Consider the following 18,981-nt stretch of genomic DNA (forward strand, 5'->3'; position numbering starts at 1 on the left):
TTCTACGCAATTTTGGTGTCTTCTGATCTGCACCTCATCGAAATTTACCATCCCTCCCACAGACACTGCATTAGCAACATTAGCGTTAACTATTTTTTTATTAAATTTTTTTGTAATTTGATGCAAAGGTGATACACAAAGTATAGTGTTATAAATGTACATACATTTAAAAAAAAAAACCATATAAATATAAAAAACTTTCGAGGATTTACAATGCTGATGACCACTGAAACACGTCGTCACAGTCTTGTGAAAAGGGTCCATTGTAGTAAATTCCCATTCATAGCAAACACATGAGAGCGGAGTTACACATCTGAAATCTGGGGAGGAGAATGAGGGTCCTCTTATGGTTCTGCATAACACCTTGAAATATATGTGCTATATAGCATAGCACTTCAAATTCCCCATGCAGTGAACCACTTTTAGTGCTATTTAGCACCATTTTTGTTTAGAGTGCAAATGCTGTGATTTCAACAGGTGAAGAGACTGAGCAGAACACAAAACCTGTTATATCATAAAGATTTTAAGCAGTGTAAGAACAGAAAACATCCTGCTTTAAATACTGGATTAAATGCACACAATGAGTGGAAGACAGAAGGAGAGTGTGATGGATAAATTTGAGATTATGTAGCGTCAGAGGGAAAATGCCTATATAGTGGGATTAAATAATAAAAATAAATAAGAAATTAAGTTCAGCATTATGTAATTTATTTTTACGGATTCCCTCAGACATGCTCTGACTCCATGTCGGCTCCAGCCAGGGCAACCTAATGTTTATCATCTGTTATCATTACATGCTATTGTTTTAAGTCCTGGTGTTTCCTAAATGAAAATATTTTGGACCATGCAATGATAAAAATATTTGGGGTTTGGCTTCCTTTATTTGATTTGATAGGAAATATTAATAAGGGTGAAATGTTATATTTGTATGAATAATCCTTTAATATGGTTAAAGGATTAGATTTAATGTCCTACAAATGCCAAGTTTGTCAAGAAGAAGAATGACTTGCCTCAATAAACACCTAATTTGCTGTATCTTAATAATTAGTATAAGTTTAGGTATGGGGCAGGATTTAAGAATCTAAAATATAGTCATGCAGAATAAGGAATTAATGAGTTCTTTATAATATAAAATATAATTTGCATGCTAGTTAATAGTGAGAATTTGGTCCTTAAAATAAAGTGCTACCTTTTTTTAAACCACTGACCTGAGGCACAATTTTCTCTGTAGACCACAAACACAAAAGATGTTAAATATAAAACAAAGATAAAAACAAAAAGTAGAATGAGTTCCAAAGTCTACTAGTTAAAATGCCTTTATTTGCAATTTTTTAATTGTATGCATTATTTTGCAATTTAATAGATTTATTTACTACATAGATAGATAGATAGATGTATTATGCTTATGCTTATTTGATTAATGACCTAGAAATAGTGCAGAATATTTCTAATTTATTTTATGTCAGATGATAACATCAAGGCTATAATCTTTATGACTCCATGGATGCCATACCCATACATAATCCTAAATACCTTGTTCATAAACATTTAAATAATCACATCAGAGCAAATAAGCCTTCTAAGCTATATGATTTACTAGGAACCCTGGAACAAATGCACTGGTTATGATGTAATGTTGTGTACGTCTGTGCATGTGTATGCATTTCTCCCAGTTGCACTTCCGGTGACAGACCGGATGTTATTAATTGCTTAGCAAAGTCTTTCAGCACATCTGGCACAGAGGTTTATCTGCCTGCCTAAATCAGGAACAATAGATGAGTTTAATTAGGTCAGAAGATATCTGTGGTTTGCTGTATTTAAAGAGTGCAAGGTTTTGGATAGTTAAGATAAGGTATACTCCACATGCTGACTGCACAGAGGTTCATCGTGGAGCAGATGTTTTAACAGCAGCACAGGCTTAGCAGATCAGCTAGAGAAGCGTGAGCTGAGCAGATTTGCCGTGGATTTCTTGGAAATGCGTGATCAGTTGACAAGGTTAAAGGGATTAGTGGACTGCAGGATTTGATTATATTTATTATTATATTTTGTTTCTCAGTGGTCTCTACTTTAATGTCATTTTCAGGCCATAGTGCAATGTACAAGTGCCAATAATCTGTGTCAGTGTTGAGATTATTGGTCTAATGCAGAATGTTCTTTTGTGTAGAAGTCCCTTAAACAGATGTTTCACTTTTTATTTTGAACTTTACACTTTGTATCAAACTGATGGATCATCTCTCACAGGTCATTGTTCTTATATTTCAAAAATGTATTTTGTGTGTGTGTTCCACATAAGAAAAATAAATAAATAAATGTGTAAATTATCTTCAAATAACAAAAAAACTATATTAAAATAAAATATATTTAAAAAAAATTAATAATTTATAAAAAATAATAATAATTTATAAAAAAATGTTTTTTATTAAATAGCATCCATTCATATACATATAGCCTATTTTTATCCACACACACACACACACACACACACACACACACACACATACTGTATGTGTGTGTGTGTGTGTGTGTGTGTATTCAATTCAGTTCTTGTTTATTTATATAGCAGATTTCATGATACAAATTGTTGAAAAGCAGTTTCACAGAAAATTAAAGTTTCTACATTATATTTAGGAGTAGCTTATCGGTGGTGACTATGTAAGGGGGATATGCCATAAATGTACAGAAAAATCATATATATATGATATAGTAGCATTACTGATATTATTTTTTCTTGGTTTTATTTTTGGTTTTCATTTATTTTAAGGTCCAGTTATTGCTATTAACAAACCATTAACTACGACTTTTGCCTCAAAAATCTAATTTGCTGCTTATTAATAGTTAGTAAGATAGTTAAGTTTATGTATTGGGTAGGAATAGAGATGTAGAATATGGTCATGCAGAATATGTGCTTTATAAGCATTAATAAACAGCCAATATGTTAATAATAGGCATGCTAATAAGAAACTAGTTAATAGTGAGAATTGGTGCCTTTTTTTTTTTTTCATTAATCACACATCTGTTTGTATTACTCTTATTTGTAAGTAGCTTTGGTAAAAGTTGCCGCTAAATGAATTCATGTAAATGTTGATTGAACTTGCATGAGGAAATGACTGGCAGATTATTGCAGACTATTTCTTTCATAATATTTACTCATGTAATGCGCTTTCTATTTAAAATGTCTATATGTGAGTATGTACAGACACACACTGATGCACTGCAGCAATTAGAGAGAGGATAGACTGTGGCCCCGTCCCCTGATGACATTTGTCATTTTCACTGATGAGCTTAGCTAAAGCCTAGATGATCAAATTATAGCTATATCAGGTCATACACACATACCAATGCAAAATTAATGACTGTCTGAGAGAGTTTTTTTAAAACTTGGTTGTATGCCAAAAGTTCAAGAATGCATGTACAATGAAAGACACAATCCAATTCTGAACATATATATCAGACATACACTGAAATATTGTTACATAATACTGACATATGACAAAATGATCATTTACAGAGCTTAAGGAGGATTTAGCATTTGAGGTCATATAACATCTAAAGCAAAACAAAGTGGCACTCAAAGAGTAAGATAAAAATACACAAACAAAATGGTATAAAATAATGTTCCCACACTGTAAAAAAAAAAAAAAAATTGTTACCCCGCTGACTTAAAATTTTTAGTTTATTCAACTAAAATATTCCAGTTGTCCCTTAAATTATATCAAAAATTTAAGACAGCGCGGAAATTATTTTAACTTTTTGGAACAATTTTTTTTTACAGTGCATATGCATAGTACTGTCGCCAGAGTCTCTGATGCAGATATTTTCTTCTTTGGAGTGATTTTCAGGCCTTCTTCAATGTCTTTGAGGTGTTTTCTCAGTTTTTAGACATCATTCTGACAAACTCTAAAGGAAAGAGAGATTAAAAAAAGACCAAAGTTGATATACCGTGAGATTGTGTCTAAATATCCAGTCCATCAGATGTGAAGTAGCAACAGTGACTGCCTAAAATGCATTATTGATATCTTTGGTTCTCAATCCCCAACGGCAAGCAGCATGTTTACATTTTAGATTAATTATTATCAATATTATTTTACGTGACCTTTATTCATTTGGGTAATCCAATGAGATTAAAGTCTCTTTTCCAAGAGAGACCCGGCCAAAATATTAATCTAGAAAATGGTTTCTGATATGTGGAAACGTGTGCATTTTTGTAAAACACTTAATATGAAAAAAATTCACTTGTTTTCAGAGAATATATCTTGACTTGAGTAGATTGTTGTTATGCCATTAGCAAATATGTTATTTCTTTTTAAAGAATTATTCTGTCATAAATAAACAATACTAATATGGTAAAAAAAAAAATACACATCATTAAAAATGCTTAACATCTTATGCACTTTTGCTTAAATTAAATGTATATAAAAATAAAAATAATTTTTTAAACAAAAATACTGAGTGGAAAATTTAAAACACATACTTTTTCTAGTGTCAGGGTTCAGAATGAGCACATTCTCGACCTTTTCCACATTTAGAAAGGTACTTTAGACCTGTTTGTATTACAGATGTGTGGCAGTGCTATACTAGAACAGATTGGGAACCAAACAGTTGCCGGTAGCCATTGACTTCCACAGTAGAGAGAAAAATGTCAAGTCAATGGCAACCTGTCGTTACTCATACAGGTTTGGAACAAAATGAGGGCAATGAGTAAATGATGACGACAAAAGTATGCCGTCTACATTATTTGATTAAATATGAATCTATTTTACCCTCAAAATCAACGGTCCCGTCTCCATTGTTGTCTGCTTCTCGGACCACGGCTTCTATTTCCTTCTTGTTCGTATTTTCACCAAGCAGTTTTAGCATTGCATGCTTCAGTTCTTCGATGGTGATAGTGCCGTCACCATCCATATCAAACTATAGAAAATTACATTCAAAGATTACACTAAGCTATGCTATTTATTTGAAAAATGCTTTTGAAATTGAAAAAAAAGGAACATTTTCTTACCTCTCTAAATGCATCTTTTAACTCTTTTAGTCCGATCATTCCAGCCGTTTCTGCCAGCAGCTTCGGGGCCATGAGATCAACAAAATCCTGGAAATCTACACTTCCTCCAACTGAAAAAGAGGCAGATAGAGAATAAATATTAGGAAAAAAGATCCACGTGATCAACAGATGATAAATAAATGAAACCTCCATGGATTAAGAGAATTATCTACAGTGTTTCAGCCAGACTGATGAACAGACATTAGCACAAAGTACATTGACTGGAGCAACAAATCATATGTGAGAGAGACATAAGATGTCTTACGGTTCATGTTGATGTTCTGGCTAAGTTCAAGCAGTTCCATCTCAGTGGGCATGTAGCCCATGGTCCTCATCAGGTTGCCCAGATCTTTACAGCTGATCAGACCGTCCTTATCCTTATCAAACTCATCGAACGCTTCGCGCAGCTCTGCAACATTCAATTACCAGGTTTCTAAATGACGAACTGTTCAAACACATTGAAAATCTGGGATTTTTATTTATTTTTTTTTTTCATTTGAACCTGAAAATATACATATTTTTATTTCAAAAAATGTCAAGCTAAGAAAAGTGATGCCATACGCTGAAACTATTTTGGATTCTTCACTATATCTAGGTCACTAATCAAATAAGCAAGTCTGGGACTTTGATCATGTGACTTTGTACAGATGGGACAAAATTTGGATCGTTCTCAAATCAAGCTGGTGGAATTCATGCAGCTCGAGTTGTGTTGTTTTTAATTTTTCAATTCAGCTTTTCACTTTAATTGATGATAATGTCATTTTTATCAACAAATGTTATATTAAATGAAAAAAGATGATAAAATAGAAGCGGTTTCAGTGGGACTCAGTGAATTGCATTGGCAGCTGGCATTTCACATCTGGTTTGCATTTTATTCTGTAGGTTAATCTGGTTATATAAATGAACCAGAAAAGTGTAGGTAAATATTTGCAACATAAATAATCATTTCATTTAACAATAAATGATCAGTTACTCTGTTAAAAGTAAATATTATATCTGTTTTAATTGTTGATACTGTAATTTCATTAGCATTTTATTTCAGGGTAAACACAGTAAAATATATGGCTTACCGTCTATCTCCTCATCAGCGAGCGTACGCTCCTGTAAAACAGCAACAGTTAGGGTTCCTTTGCATATGTGCGTCATTTTTTTTTTTTTTTTTGTATTTAGTAGAACGGAGCATAACCTTTATATAAAGTGTATGTAAGCAACAGTTTGTTGTTGATATCTTTTAAAATCATTCTCTCAGATAAATATCATTATATTTTCTGCAGTCGCTCATTAATCTCTTATATCCACTAGCATAAAGAGATGTCATTCTTTTGCTACAGACCAGTTCAGGTAATTATAACTCTAGATGAGGATTAGCTGATTGTTTTCGGATGAGTTCAGCAATAGTTTAGTATGTAAAAAAACAGATGCTTAGATTAGTGAGGAACTTCAGGTAAAAATCAACTACTAGAGCTTGGAATTGTGGGATTTTGTAATGTAGCGGTGTAATCGGTATCAGCCAGTACCAAAGTACAGGACAAAAATAAAATAAATAAAAGACTAGATAAAATCCAATAGACTTACGACGTTTTTAGCTCCTTTCAGGAAAATGCACGCCGGCCCCAGACTCATATCTGACAGCTTTTTCTCTGTGTCTTCTGTGTGTCTCTAAAAATGTTCAAATATTTAACACACTGCAATGTGTATTGTGACAAAATTGACTTTACTTAAACTAAACTCTGCAACTACTGAATATAACACCACATTTTCTCAACATGCCATCAAATACATTTTAGTTTTTATTTATTAAGAATATGGTTTATAATACAATATATTATTTTGAGACCAAATATATGTATACATATATATAAAATGCATACTTAAAAAGAATACATTCATAATATTATTTTAAATATTTTAATATTATAAGTATTTCAATATAAAAGCTGGTAACACTTTACAAAAAGGTCATATTTGTTAACATTAATGTATTAACTAACATGAACAAGCAGTGAGCAATAATATGTTTTTACAGCTTGTTCACAGTGCATTAACTAATGTTAACAAATACAACTTTTAATTTTAAAATGTATTAGTAAATGATTAAATTAAGACGTTAACAATAAATCTGGTCAAATTGTTCATTTTTAGTTCATGTTAACAAATGAAACCTTTTTAATTAATCAATTGAAATATGTAGTAAGATAATACTACAGTAAGCCTGTGCCTAAAAATGTATACAGTTGTGAAAGAAGAAAGCTAATTCTTATTTTGCAGTTCCGAGCACTGTAACTGAGTTTCTAACACAAAAGTTCCCTCACCTGTTCTCAGCTCCTCTGTCCACAGGCAGAAGTGGAGGAAGGGCAGTCCTCAACAGTTTTATTCTGCTGTATGGAGCTTCTTTCTTCCTGTTCTTCGATTCAGAGCAAGAACAAACCTTTCTAACTGTCAGTCACTAGCTCCTGAATGATTAAACGATACAGAGGGAGGGAGCAAGTCAGAGAATAAACGCATGAGTGCGGGAGAGTAAGAGTGAGAGAGAAATACAGGCAGAGAGATCAAATCCAACTTCTTCAACAAAACCAGACAAAACAAGTTTCTGTGGCTGCAAATGCCTGACCTGCTTTTTATTATTATTCTATTTAGATTTTCCCCTTTAATCTGCATGTTACAGACGCATGATCAAAAAACATCTGCACTAATTTGCACTAAGTCATCATAAAGATGTAGTGCATCGAAATTCTTCATAAATAAATAAGCTCAATATTATTTACATTTATTTTTGCCAAAAACACCAAACAAGGTTACCTTAAATGCTCTTCAATGCTGCTGTGACCTTCTTTACTGCAGATGTAAATGTCTCATAATCCATGTGTATGTGTTTTATATAAGGACTGAATATAATGACGTATTACACCATCATCATGTTTGTCTGTCAGTATGTTATGCATGCATGCATGCATGACTTGTTTGTTATGTAAACTCCTAATGCACAGCATTTTCTTGAATCCTGAAATGTGTTTGCATAAGAGTAGCCCAGTAATCCCAGAGCTCTCTGCGCTCACCACCATTACTAGTGCTGTATGTTAAGATTACTGCTCAACAGAGATAGTGGGGGTAAACTGGTCTGATTAGAAACGAGGATTAGAATAGAGCAATAGAAAAAAAAGTCAAATGATCATATGACAGAATGAGGTATAATGAAAACAAGGAGCAAAAGGAATGAGGTTTGGAGAGTTATGTCATTATAGGTGCCTCTGAAACAGCCTGAAGACAGAGATGTGAAATACATAGAAAAAGCGAAATATCTACAAGGAGAAAAACCTCATGTTACTATGGAGACTGATGGTGAAATTGTGATCACAATGTTTTGACATCTTCAAAACTATTTGTTACAGTCTGTTTTTTGTTGAATCAAACTCATTAAACAGGACAAAATAATACAAATAACTTATGGACACACACACTCACACATACATGTTCGTTTTTGTGAAAAGTGGGGACATCCCATAGGCGTAATGGTTTTTATACTGTACAAACTGTATGTGCTATTGCCCTACACCAACCCTACACCTAAACCTACCCCTTACAGGAAACTTTGTGCTATTGCAGATTTTCAATACACTCCATATGTATTTCCTTAATTATATGACAAACTCTATTTAACTGGCATAATTTCTCTATTTTTCACTGAAATTGCAAGATGGCGGGCTGCTCTAAGGTGACTGAAACCCTGTGACAGGAGGCAGTCCAGATGAAGGCCAAAGGGATGAACCTTTCACTCACTCACTGCAAGAGAAGTTGGTCGTTCCAAATCTGTGATTTCTAGAATATTGCAGATTTACAATGACACCAATTCAAGTCCCCCAAAAGGCTGGTCATCTACATACAGTATAACAAATGCATGAGAGGACAGGTTAATGCGGAGACTCTCAATGGGGAATCGGTTCAACACTGCAGCTGGAATTGCTTGCCAGTTCAGTGCTGAAAGGGGTATAGATTTGTTTTGGGACATTTAAGAGAATTCGGATCGAAAGTAAAGACCAAGCCTCTCATCAGCAGAAAGAATCAAAAGGCTAAGCTCACCTTTTGCTGAGGAGCGTGTTGTGTGGAGAGAGGAGAACTGCTCCAAAGTTGATTTTAGTGATGAGAGCAAGTTTAATTAATTTTGGTCTGATGGAAAACATTATATTCATTGTTATACTGAGGAAGTCAGTGAAAGGTAGAGGAGGATGTATCATTGTTTGGGGGATGTTTTCTGCAGCAGGAGTTGGGTCTCTTATACACATACAAGGCAGAGTGAATGCAAATATCTATCAGATTCAGAATCTCCTTCAGTAACATGCAGTTCCTTCCCTGCAAGCATCTCCCAATCAGCCTGGCAATGATCCCGTCACGCTGCAAAACAAGTAAAGTAGTTCCTTGAAGCTGAAAACATTGAAATCATGAAATGGCCGGGCCAGAGTCCTGAACTAAACCCGTCTGAAAATCTCTTGGTGACAAAGTTACGACTAAGAAACAAACTACAGTTACTGAACTATGGAAGAGAGAGGAAGAAGAGTGGATCAAGATCACACCAGAGCAGTGTGAGAAACGAATGAGATCCTGCGGCCGCGGATGTGCTGAAGTCATTCAAAATGAGGGCCTCTACACTTCCTACTAATTTCTGACAGCTGCAACCCTCCAAAAATGTAATTGTAATCCTCTCTCATGCTACAGTGCATGGTTACTGTTCAGTTCTCTAATTTTGATCACTGCTTTTTCCACAAAATGAAGGTTTTTATTGAAATGCCTTGGTTATTTTGTCAAACATGTTGGTAGAACAGTGGTATACATACAGCGAATATTCCTTCAAATTTGATGAAGATTAGCAATATTTATTGATTGTTCTTTAAGTTTGATCTCCACTGTATATACTGCCTCAGATATTAGAGGCTGAGGTAGCACAGTCAGAGCTGCAATTTTTTTTTAATGCTTTTATGCAGAATGTGTGTGTGTTTGACAGCTATAATCGCTGTTTAATCTTGTTTTGTGTGTGTCCAGTGTGTTGAAGCACATTGTCATATTACCTGGTGGGATTATAAAATCTGTCAAACCAGATCTACCACTTTTTAATATGGAAAAAAGCTTTTCCTAGTAAAAAAGTAATATTTTTAAAATAAATGTTTTATATTAAATATAGTTCAAATCTGTTAATATATTTACTGACATATTGATTCAGACTTCCTGATATAAAAATTATAATTAAACTTTTTTTTGGATTTTATTTGCATTACTTGTGCACAATGCACATTTCATCAGCACCACTACCTCACAATTAAAGTGCATAAAGCACAAAATTAGTTGTTGCAATTTAGCAGACTTTTAAGTATACCAGTTTAATATATTAACATGAAATAAATTTATTTTTCACTAGAGTTATCTAAAACTATATATATATATATATATATATATATATATATAAAGAGCTCAGAAGCAAAAACCTCTAAGTGCCATCTGAAATTTTCTTTTAAAATTAGCATTTTTATCAGGCTCCTATATATATATGTTCAGTTATTTTACTGTAATTGTATAGACAAAGACCTATACATTGCCATTAGAGTAAAATTACTGAACCTAAACACAGGAGCATGATAAAAATGCTCATTTTAGATGCAAATTTCAGATGGTGTGTATATCTTCATATATATATACACATTACTCTACATTCAGAACTATGCCAGTATCATGTAATTCTGCTGTATTAAGACAGTAATAAACACAACATTGAGTAACACATTACTTTGTACACATTTCTTTCTAAGAACATTATCCTAGCTGTGTCTCTTTCTGTCTGTCTCTTTATCTTGCACTGTCTCTCATGCATTTTTGATTGTACACAGGCTCCTGAACCCCTTTGTGATATTCTATCCTTTTTATTTTCTGTTCTGCTCTCACAGGGTTCAATGCAGGAAGATAAAGTTGCTGACAAAGGAGCCCTCCAACCCCAGGTGTCTGTTTGGGTGCTGAGTGAGTGTATCGGTCCCACTGTGAGTGTGTGATGGTGAGTGGAAACTGATACTTCCTCCCCCTTCAATGCCATCAGCAACTAGAGAGATTAAATTTAACAAAACCTTTTATTTTTGAATTTAACTCCGCTTAATACATACTTGATTTGCAGGACAGTCATCAAGTGCATTGGTGGCAACACAATCAAAATTCACAATGCATGCAAGTAATCTGGTCATATACAGTATGCTGTCTTCAGTGTGTGCTTCACAGGTTTGAAAATAAATCACCATCTGATGAAATAAAATATATAGCATAACCGCGAGTCACTTGTACAGTATTTACGGAGAACCATGTATCACAGTATACATCAGAGAGGTAAGGAGGAGAAATCAGGCACAAAAACGATAGAACAGGAGCGCGGGATTATCAAGACAGGCACAAGTCAAATGTAGATATGAAGTTCAAAGATTGTTCGCGTGTCGTCACAGTATCTGTGTGCTCGGGGCTCAACATAGTCGATATGTCGTCTGATCTGTATGATAAATTTGCAGAACTGCAGTTCTGACTAAAGTCTTTGGACATAAAAGTATGTAGTAATTAAATGATAAATATCCTCAGTGTGAACTTTTAACTAAACCAAAAGATGTTTTGCGAACTTTAAAACAACATTTTCTGCATTTTAATATGACGTGACGTGGGTTTAACTGGTTCATCCTGGGAAATACAGCTAGAATCACTGCTCAGGGGCAAAGATGTAGTCTAGAGCCTGTCTCTCCGCTGCAGCCACGTTAGGATGCCACAGGTCCACACTGAAGATAACTCTGGGACCGTCTTCAGCTCCCCCTGGAGGACAAATATAAAGATGTAGGTTACATACAGTTAGAAGCCCTCTGTAGTATCTCAATTGTTTTTCCTAGTTTAAATATAGGGAAAAGTTGAGATCTCGGCCTATATTTCTTTGTCTCAATCTCTACTGGGGTCCTACAGAATGTCAGAAGAGTCTACACTCTTAAAAAAATAAAGGTTCCAAGAGGTTTTTGTAGTGATTCCATAAAGAATCATTTGGGTTCCCAAAGAACGTTTTGTTGAATGTAAAGTTTTCATGGATGTTAAAGGTTCTTCACGGAACCATGACAATAATGAACCTTTCATTTTTTACAAAGATTATACTGTCACAGTCTCAACAATGTCTCAAAATCCAATATAAATATAAAGATCTTGATATGAATGCAAACATTTACCATATAATTCTAAAATATATATTACAAATATATTATAGAATCAATAACAATCTGTGTTGATTTTATTTAAAAGGATAAGTCCGGATTAGTTGAGTGTTACATGAAATATCTGATTTGAAAAGAAACATCTCTGACCTAGTTGACACAAATATGAAACACAACTACAGAAGCATCATACTTCTTCAAAGTGGTCCATGTGCTCCATCAGATTTTTCATGTAACACTCAACTAATCCGGTTTTACACTATAGGCCAGGACTGCCAGTGGTGCCCCCTCAGAAACAAATGTGTGGCACACTTGCTTAATTGAGAACTCCATTTAGCAAGTAAGAATTTAGTCTTATTTTCATCTCCAGATTGCCTGTTATCTTTATTGTTGTAGTTTGGTGAGCTGATATCGATCTGTAAGTGCTCTTATTGGGTTCAGTCATTCAGCATATTATGATTAATGAGGTTTGTACAGTGTAGTTCTCTGACCATTATGTGAGATGGTATGCAGGAAGGAGTCATCCACAAGGAGGCAGTGTCCCTCTGACCAACACTGAGGCTCTCCACCCACCACCAGCTCACACTGAGCAGGCGTCTGAAGACCTGACACACAGAAACAGAGTTGTTTCACACACTCACAGAAAAATTGCATTTTTCCCCCCAAATGTTGGTGAACACAACATTGCAGCATTTGTAACATTAATACAGATTTTCTGTATTACTGTTTTCACTGTATTTTGGATGCATGACCATAAGAGATTTCTTTTAAAAAACATTTTTTTTAAACCTTCCTGAAGAGTTTTCTGTTTCAGTGTTGTGACTTACCCAGATGGCAGCGCAGACGTGTGTTTGTAGGGCCATAGGCCCCTCCCAATGTGGCCCCAGGACCGAGGAGCCAGAAGCCAGCAGATCCCAGAGAGTTACTGCTGATGAAGGTTCTTAGAGAGAGGAGGGTTCGGTATGTACACGGACACGCACGGCAGTTGCTGGCCACACACACTCCAGCGTTATAGAGCGGGAACACTGTCTGGCCCTGAGAGATCAACACATGAGCTCATCATCATACATGCACAACACACAGCACATTTTCTCTCTATTCTCAAGCTTAGCTCTGAGGTTGTGTGTCTATGTGCTGCATTTTATAGCCTGATTATTATGAGAGAATGATGAATTGAATCCAAACAGATCCCTAACAGCAGTGCAGTACAGATATTGATTGGAAGATATTAAGAGAGGGCTAGAAGGACAGCCAGAGAATGACAGAGTCTTGGTGAATGTGTATGCTGGATGAAGTAGAGTGATGCAGAACACAAGTGAATTAGTACAGTTTAACTAAAAATAAAAATGTCATTATTTACTCCCTCATGTTTTTAACCCAAATGCTGTCATTTTTTCTATGAAAAACATCTTCACTGCAGCTGTAGCAAATATTTTCAAGGAATTACAACCCTATCTATCTATCTATCTATCTATCTATCTATCTATCTATCTAAACTGGTCAACTGTGATTGTATAGTTTGGGAATATTGATACAAATCAAATAAACAGATTTTACTGTGATTTTTACAGTTTTCTCTTTGAGTCATTGAAATTCCTGAAATAGCTTAGTATGTTTAGTCACCTTTGGTCCTTGGTAGCTCCACCCTAACTTTGTATCAATACCCCTCTGGTAGACAGCTTGGAACTCAGCAAGGATTATGGGATAGCTGGCCTCCAGAACCTCAATGTCGTGACGATGAGCATCCCTGGGAAAGAAAGGTATGCTGGGAACATCTGGGAGGTAGAAGAGATGAGGCTTTTGAATGGATGGCCGGTCATTGATCCTGGCCTAGACAGAAGCAAGGAAGATGTCGAGGGACAAACAGTGACATAAATGTTGAGATTCAACACAAATATTTAGGAAAGTGCCTCAGGTTATCCTACTTTTCCCATCTCTGACCTGATTGCGCAGGCCCTTGTGAATTCGCCCCATGCCAGCCCAACTGTAGCGCTTGGCATACTCTTGTAGTGCTCTATACAACTTCCTGCTTTCCGCTGCAGCTTCGGTGGGGAACGGGGCATGGCTCAACACCGGTGTCAGGTAGCTCTCTGTGCCCTCCTCTTCCTCCACCGTCTCCATGGTGATAGCCGCAGATGCTTTAGGTGCAGAGTGTCTAGGGTCAACTGGGGAACGGCTGGATGACCGAGAGAATGAGGATCGGCCGGAGCCACTTTTTAACATGCCAGAATGGGATGGTGGGTCAGAACCCACCCGGTAGCAGTACCAGAGGAAGAGGAGGAGGACGGTCCAGAGCAGCCCGCTGAGGGGAGGACCACCCAGCAATGCACAGGGGGGAAGCGGCACCAAGTCCAGAGACCAGGGCATAATGCTGAGAGAGTGAGCTTACAGAGAAAGAAAGAAAGAAAGAAATGATTCAATAATCATGACCTTCATGAACTTCTTGAGTGCTTGTTACATGAGACTTTCTTCAGTGTGTAAAATCAATACACTTTGACTTATTTCCCTTCCTTCATGTTTAATAGCTGAATAATTACTATGCAGCTGACCACAGATAATGAATATTAATCAATCCGAGGCTTCACTCGGTGAAATATCTCTCGCTCTATTGCATAATGATTCCTGCTGCAGTCAGTTTGTGTGGTCGCCTTCATTCTCAGACAGTACTCACGTTGCTGAAACATTGCACACGGATGTCCGGAGAGAGCGTGACGACGGAAAGAACCGATTTTTACCGAACATCGCAAGTTACCATTCGGACACTTGCAGCGCGATTTTCTTAAATTTTAGGGTGTTCTGTGTATGTGTGTTCTCTTACCACTTCACCACGTCTTACTCAGTCTCTCTTTCCCCCGTCGGTCTCACCACGTCCCTTCCTCTGTTTATCTGCAGCCCTGAAAATACAGTAGATTCCGCATTCATTGCTTCCGTAAGGCTGGAAGAACGACTCCTCCTTCTTTACGGAACAGAACGAAGATGTTTTTTTATTACCTTTGTCCATGTACTGACGCATCTGAATCAACCAGGCCCTCGTTGCTGGGTTGTTAAGCCCTATTTGAGAATTGTGTCACCCCTTCTTGCTGTTAGCCGAGAGCCGAAGGGGCAAGTTTCAGCACCGAGACGCTGGACAGCTCCTATGCAGAGCGCCGTCTACGTCTCGCGCTACTGCAGTTCAACCACTGTGTGGCGCACGTGAGGTGGACAGAGAAAAACACTCAAACCAACCAAACACCAGCCCGTAGTGGAGGGGAGTCTGAGCCATTTGATGAATCAGTTCTTTCGAACAGTTGGTTTTGATGAATCAGTTCTAAGAACGATTCAGTGATTCTTTCATCTCATCACGTGGTCACTGACATCACGGCGTGAAATGTTTGCGTTCCATAAAACGTTACAGGAGACAAAATTCCTGTTAAATTGGCCTGTTTTCACAGACAAGCCCTGATAGCATGGAAATTGGTGTATAAGCACACTTTTTTACCCCACAACTATTTCATATTGAATAACAAGGACATATTATTTTTATGTATATTTTTCAATGTCATTGTTGGTACATTAAACCAGTATTTACCATACTTTCAAAACAAAAATTAAAATAGGAAAAATATGCAATATGAAAATAATTTAAGAAAAAATGTTTTACCAAACACCAATGACTTTGAACCTTGCCTTATACACAGAGACATTGTCATGTTAGAATAGAAAAGGGTCCTGTTCAAACTGTTGCTATAAAATTAGAAGCACACAATTCCCTAGAATATCATTATATGCTTAAACATTAAGATTTGTTCTCATGGCAATTACTAAAGTCGTCAAACCTGTTCATTAGAAGGGGGTGACCCAATACTTTTGGCAATATATAGTGTATATGTCAGATTTCCGGTAACGTTAAAGCACTTCCGCTAATAGTAGTTGAATTGTGATTCTGTAGTTTTGCGTTCACCATGTAGAGTTTACTTTTAATATGGACCACAGAAAGACTGGCGTACCTTGTGCAGTTAGAGGGTGTCATAATAGCTGCTTCAAGCGTAAAAAATACCTGCAAGTTTAACACATTATAAGGAAGTACGACGTCATATTATTTACTACCGCGTTGCAAAATAAGGTGGATAGATAGATTGGTAAAAGAATTGTTCAATCCGATTCGTGCATCATACTGACCTGTTTTGTGAATCGATTCACTAAAAGATTCTTTTAAAAGATCCGATTCTCCGAATCTCCTGTTAGCCTGCAGACTGACAGAAACGGACAAAAACGAATAGAAAATGATGCAAAATGATCTAGAAAAGATGCAAAATGATTGTTTCTGTGGATCGAAAGGGTTATTTTGTTCTTAGGATGTGAGAATGAGATACACATACTTGGCCAAAGACGATCAAATGATTAATTAAAACTTGTTGTGGTATTTGTTAGTGTGTCTGTTGACTCGAGAAGTGCTCGGACAGGCTCATGCTGCGTCCCAATTCGCACACTATCCGTCCTAAATAGTATTCGAAAATAGAATTAGTATTAAAAAAGTATGCAAAAGATTCCCGGATGGTCTACTACTTTCGGTTAGAATTCGAAGTTTTATTTTTAATTTTTATTGAATGCTTGGGAAAAAACAACATAAAATAAGAATTGTCATCATTGTCAAATCATAACAATACAACAACAGTCCAGGGTCATTTAGTCTTTCAGTCCAGAGGAAGTGCCAAGTCCTTTTTAGCAAAGCCATTGTTCTTATTGCTTTTAAGTTCGTAGAGAACTCAATAGATTCAAAATACATTTTCATTTCAAGTTTGAATCTTAAAAATAGAGGTTTGCATTTAGAAAATGTACATTTATGAATATGATATTTAGCTAACAGGAAAATAAGGTTTATGAGATAAGTATCACCTTTTTTTTTCACATTCATGAAAGCCAAAAATTACATTTCTATAAGCGGACTCAAAATTAGGATTCACATAACATTTGATAAAATCAAGAATGTCACACCAAAATGATGTTGTGTAAGAGCAATTCCAGAATAAATGTAAAGACGTTTCAGGGTTTTCTAAACAGAAAGAACAGTTGGTATTAATATCATTCTTAAATCTTTTAAGAGAGCACTTAGTTATCCGGGTAAATTCTATGAATCAACTTAAATGCAATTTCTCTCATTTTGTTAGTAATTAAATATTTGTGAAGTAATGCCCAAACTTTCTTCCAGGGAATATCAGTTACAAAACCATTCCAATAAGAGATTACATAAGGCACAGAAATTGACTCTTAACTATAATTTTCTTGATGAAAGGCACTGTTTTCCAACAAATGTTTTACAAAGATCCACTGAGTGACAGGAGATTGGAAAAGAAAGACCTCTAAAAAGCATGAGAACTCCATGTGGCACTGCATCAGCAACAATTGCAAACTCTTTCAGACTAACAGGAATTCCATCCTTAACTAAAAACTCAGAGTAATTACAGATTGAACCAATTTTATTAAAAAGTTGAAACACAAAAATAATACAATTTTTAAACCAATTTAAAAAAGAGAGATTTGTGTTTATACAGTAGGTTCTTATTATTACAGATCAGATATGAGTGAGGAGTAAAATGAGGGACCAAGCTAATAAAATTTGCAGATGAAAAAGAAATAATTTGACAGGGATTTTCATGATGTTATAGTTACAGATTAATAAGAAATTTAAACCACCCAGTTTGGAAAAAACAACATTAGGGATCAGATTCCGTATAGATGAGGGCTTACTGATACAGTTCTTTATCCAATTTATTTTAAAGGTGTTGTTTAAAGTGGTGAAATCAAGAAAGTTTAAACTCCCTTTCTCAATGGTGTTCACAAGTACAGATTTTTTAGTAAAATGAGTTTTATTCTTCCAAACAAAGTTGAGAAGCATTGTATCAATTCTTTTTAAGAATGGCAGTGTCAACATTCAAAGAGAGAGCAGCATAGGTTAACCTTGACAAACCTTCAGCTTTGGCTAGTGAGATTCTTCCCTTTAATGAGAGATCACGCTGGAGCCACATATTCACATCGATGCAGACTCTAACGGCTAATATTGCCCACAACACATTGCGCTGTGGACAGGGATTCGATTAGAACTACAAACAGAGGCGTCATGCCCATTCAAAGTGAGGGGGGCACGTGCCCCCTCAGATTTTTGAGCCAAGTGGATTTTGAAGGCAGCTTCCAAAAGACAAAAAAAAAATAGCCCAATAATATTTTCTATATTTAAACACATCAGCTGCTAAATTCAAATCTGCTTCGCTGGCTGGCGCTGAGCCAGAGACAGACGCGTTTTCACAGCATTGCGCATTAAACCAATCACACACGATGCTGTTGAGCTTATGAATGCAATGACCAATCAGAGGCGTTCAGATGAGTCACCACTAGAATGCCGGTGTTTTCTTCACTCGCTCTCCGACTGAGCTCTTTCTGGCGAATTCTCTAGTTAGAAACAACAAAGTGCAGATGTGTCTGTAAGAAAGATATTCATTTCACAGTGTAAACAGCTTCAGTGATTTTAATGGGAGTTTATGAGAGTACTTGAACTCTAGACTGTCAGTGAAAATGTTCTTTGATAATGTAAATGTTCTTTGCTCTCTTTCTGTACAATGAAAGTGTTTGGATAAGTAGCCTAACTTACAATGTTTTTATTCACATTAACTTTCAATGTTAAATTCACATTAAATATAAAGTCAGTCGTATTAAAACTGTGTTATGGCATGACACCCTGTTACTTAAGTGAACAGACAG

General features: G+C 35.9%; 2 protein-coding genes across 5 annotated transcripts; both read right to left on the reverse strand.

Annotated features, from left to right (window-relative positions):
* Positions 1 to 3,868: 3,868 nt before the first annotated feature.
* cabp5b (calcium binding protein 5b) lies at positions 3,869 to 5,460 on the reverse strand (the record flags this gene model as incomplete). The annotated part of the gene is made up of 4 exons (XM_058768231.1): positions 3,869 to 3,897; positions 4,761 to 4,908; positions 5,000 to 5,109; positions 5,304 to 5,460. Coding segments are annotated over 4 exons (444 nt in total), but the record flags the coding sequence as incomplete, so codon positions are not given.
* A 5,664-nt stretch (positions 5,461 to 11,124) lies between these two features.
* On the reverse strand, positions 11,125 to 16,448 carry asphd1 (aspartate beta-hydroxylase domain containing 1). 4 transcript variants are annotated; one of them, XM_058769042.1, is made up of 9 exons: positions 16,405 to 16,448; positions 16,233 to 16,282; positions 15,238 to 15,595; positions 15,065 to 15,140; positions 14,188 to 14,630; positions 13,870 to 14,076; positions 13,074 to 13,281; positions 12,738 to 12,851; positions 11,126 to 11,863 (listed from the first exon to the last, which is right to left on the reverse strand). In XM_058769042.1, the coding sequence occupies exons 5-9, from the start codon at positions 14,611 to 14,613 to the stop codon at positions 11,754 to 11,756; spliced, it is 1,065 nt and encodes a 354-aa protein (XP_058625025.1). In that variant the 5' UTR covers positions 14,614 to 14,630; positions 15,065 to 15,140; positions 15,238 to 15,595; positions 16,233 to 16,282; positions 16,405 to 16,448; the 3' UTR covers positions 11,126 to 11,753. The 4 variants fall into 4 exon arrangements, with proteins under 4 accessions (XP_058625024.1, XP_058625025.1, XP_058625027.1 ...); XM_058769044.1 differs by having other exon boundaries at positions 15,238 to 15,425; positions 16,233 to 16,418; XM_058769043.1 differs by lacking the exons at positions 16,233 to 16,282; positions 16,405 to 16,448 and having other exon boundaries at positions 15,238 to 15,819.
* Positions 16,449 to 18,981: the final 2,533 nt, after the last annotated feature.

Source organism: Onychostoma macrolepis, chromosome 03 (assembly GCF_012432095.1).
Source record: "Onychostoma macrolepis isolate SWU-2019 chromosome 03, ASM1243209v1, whole genome shotgun sequence".
Lineage (NCBI taxonomy): Eukaryota > Metazoa > Chordata > Actinopteri > Cypriniformes > Cyprinidae > Onychostoma > Onychostoma macrolepis.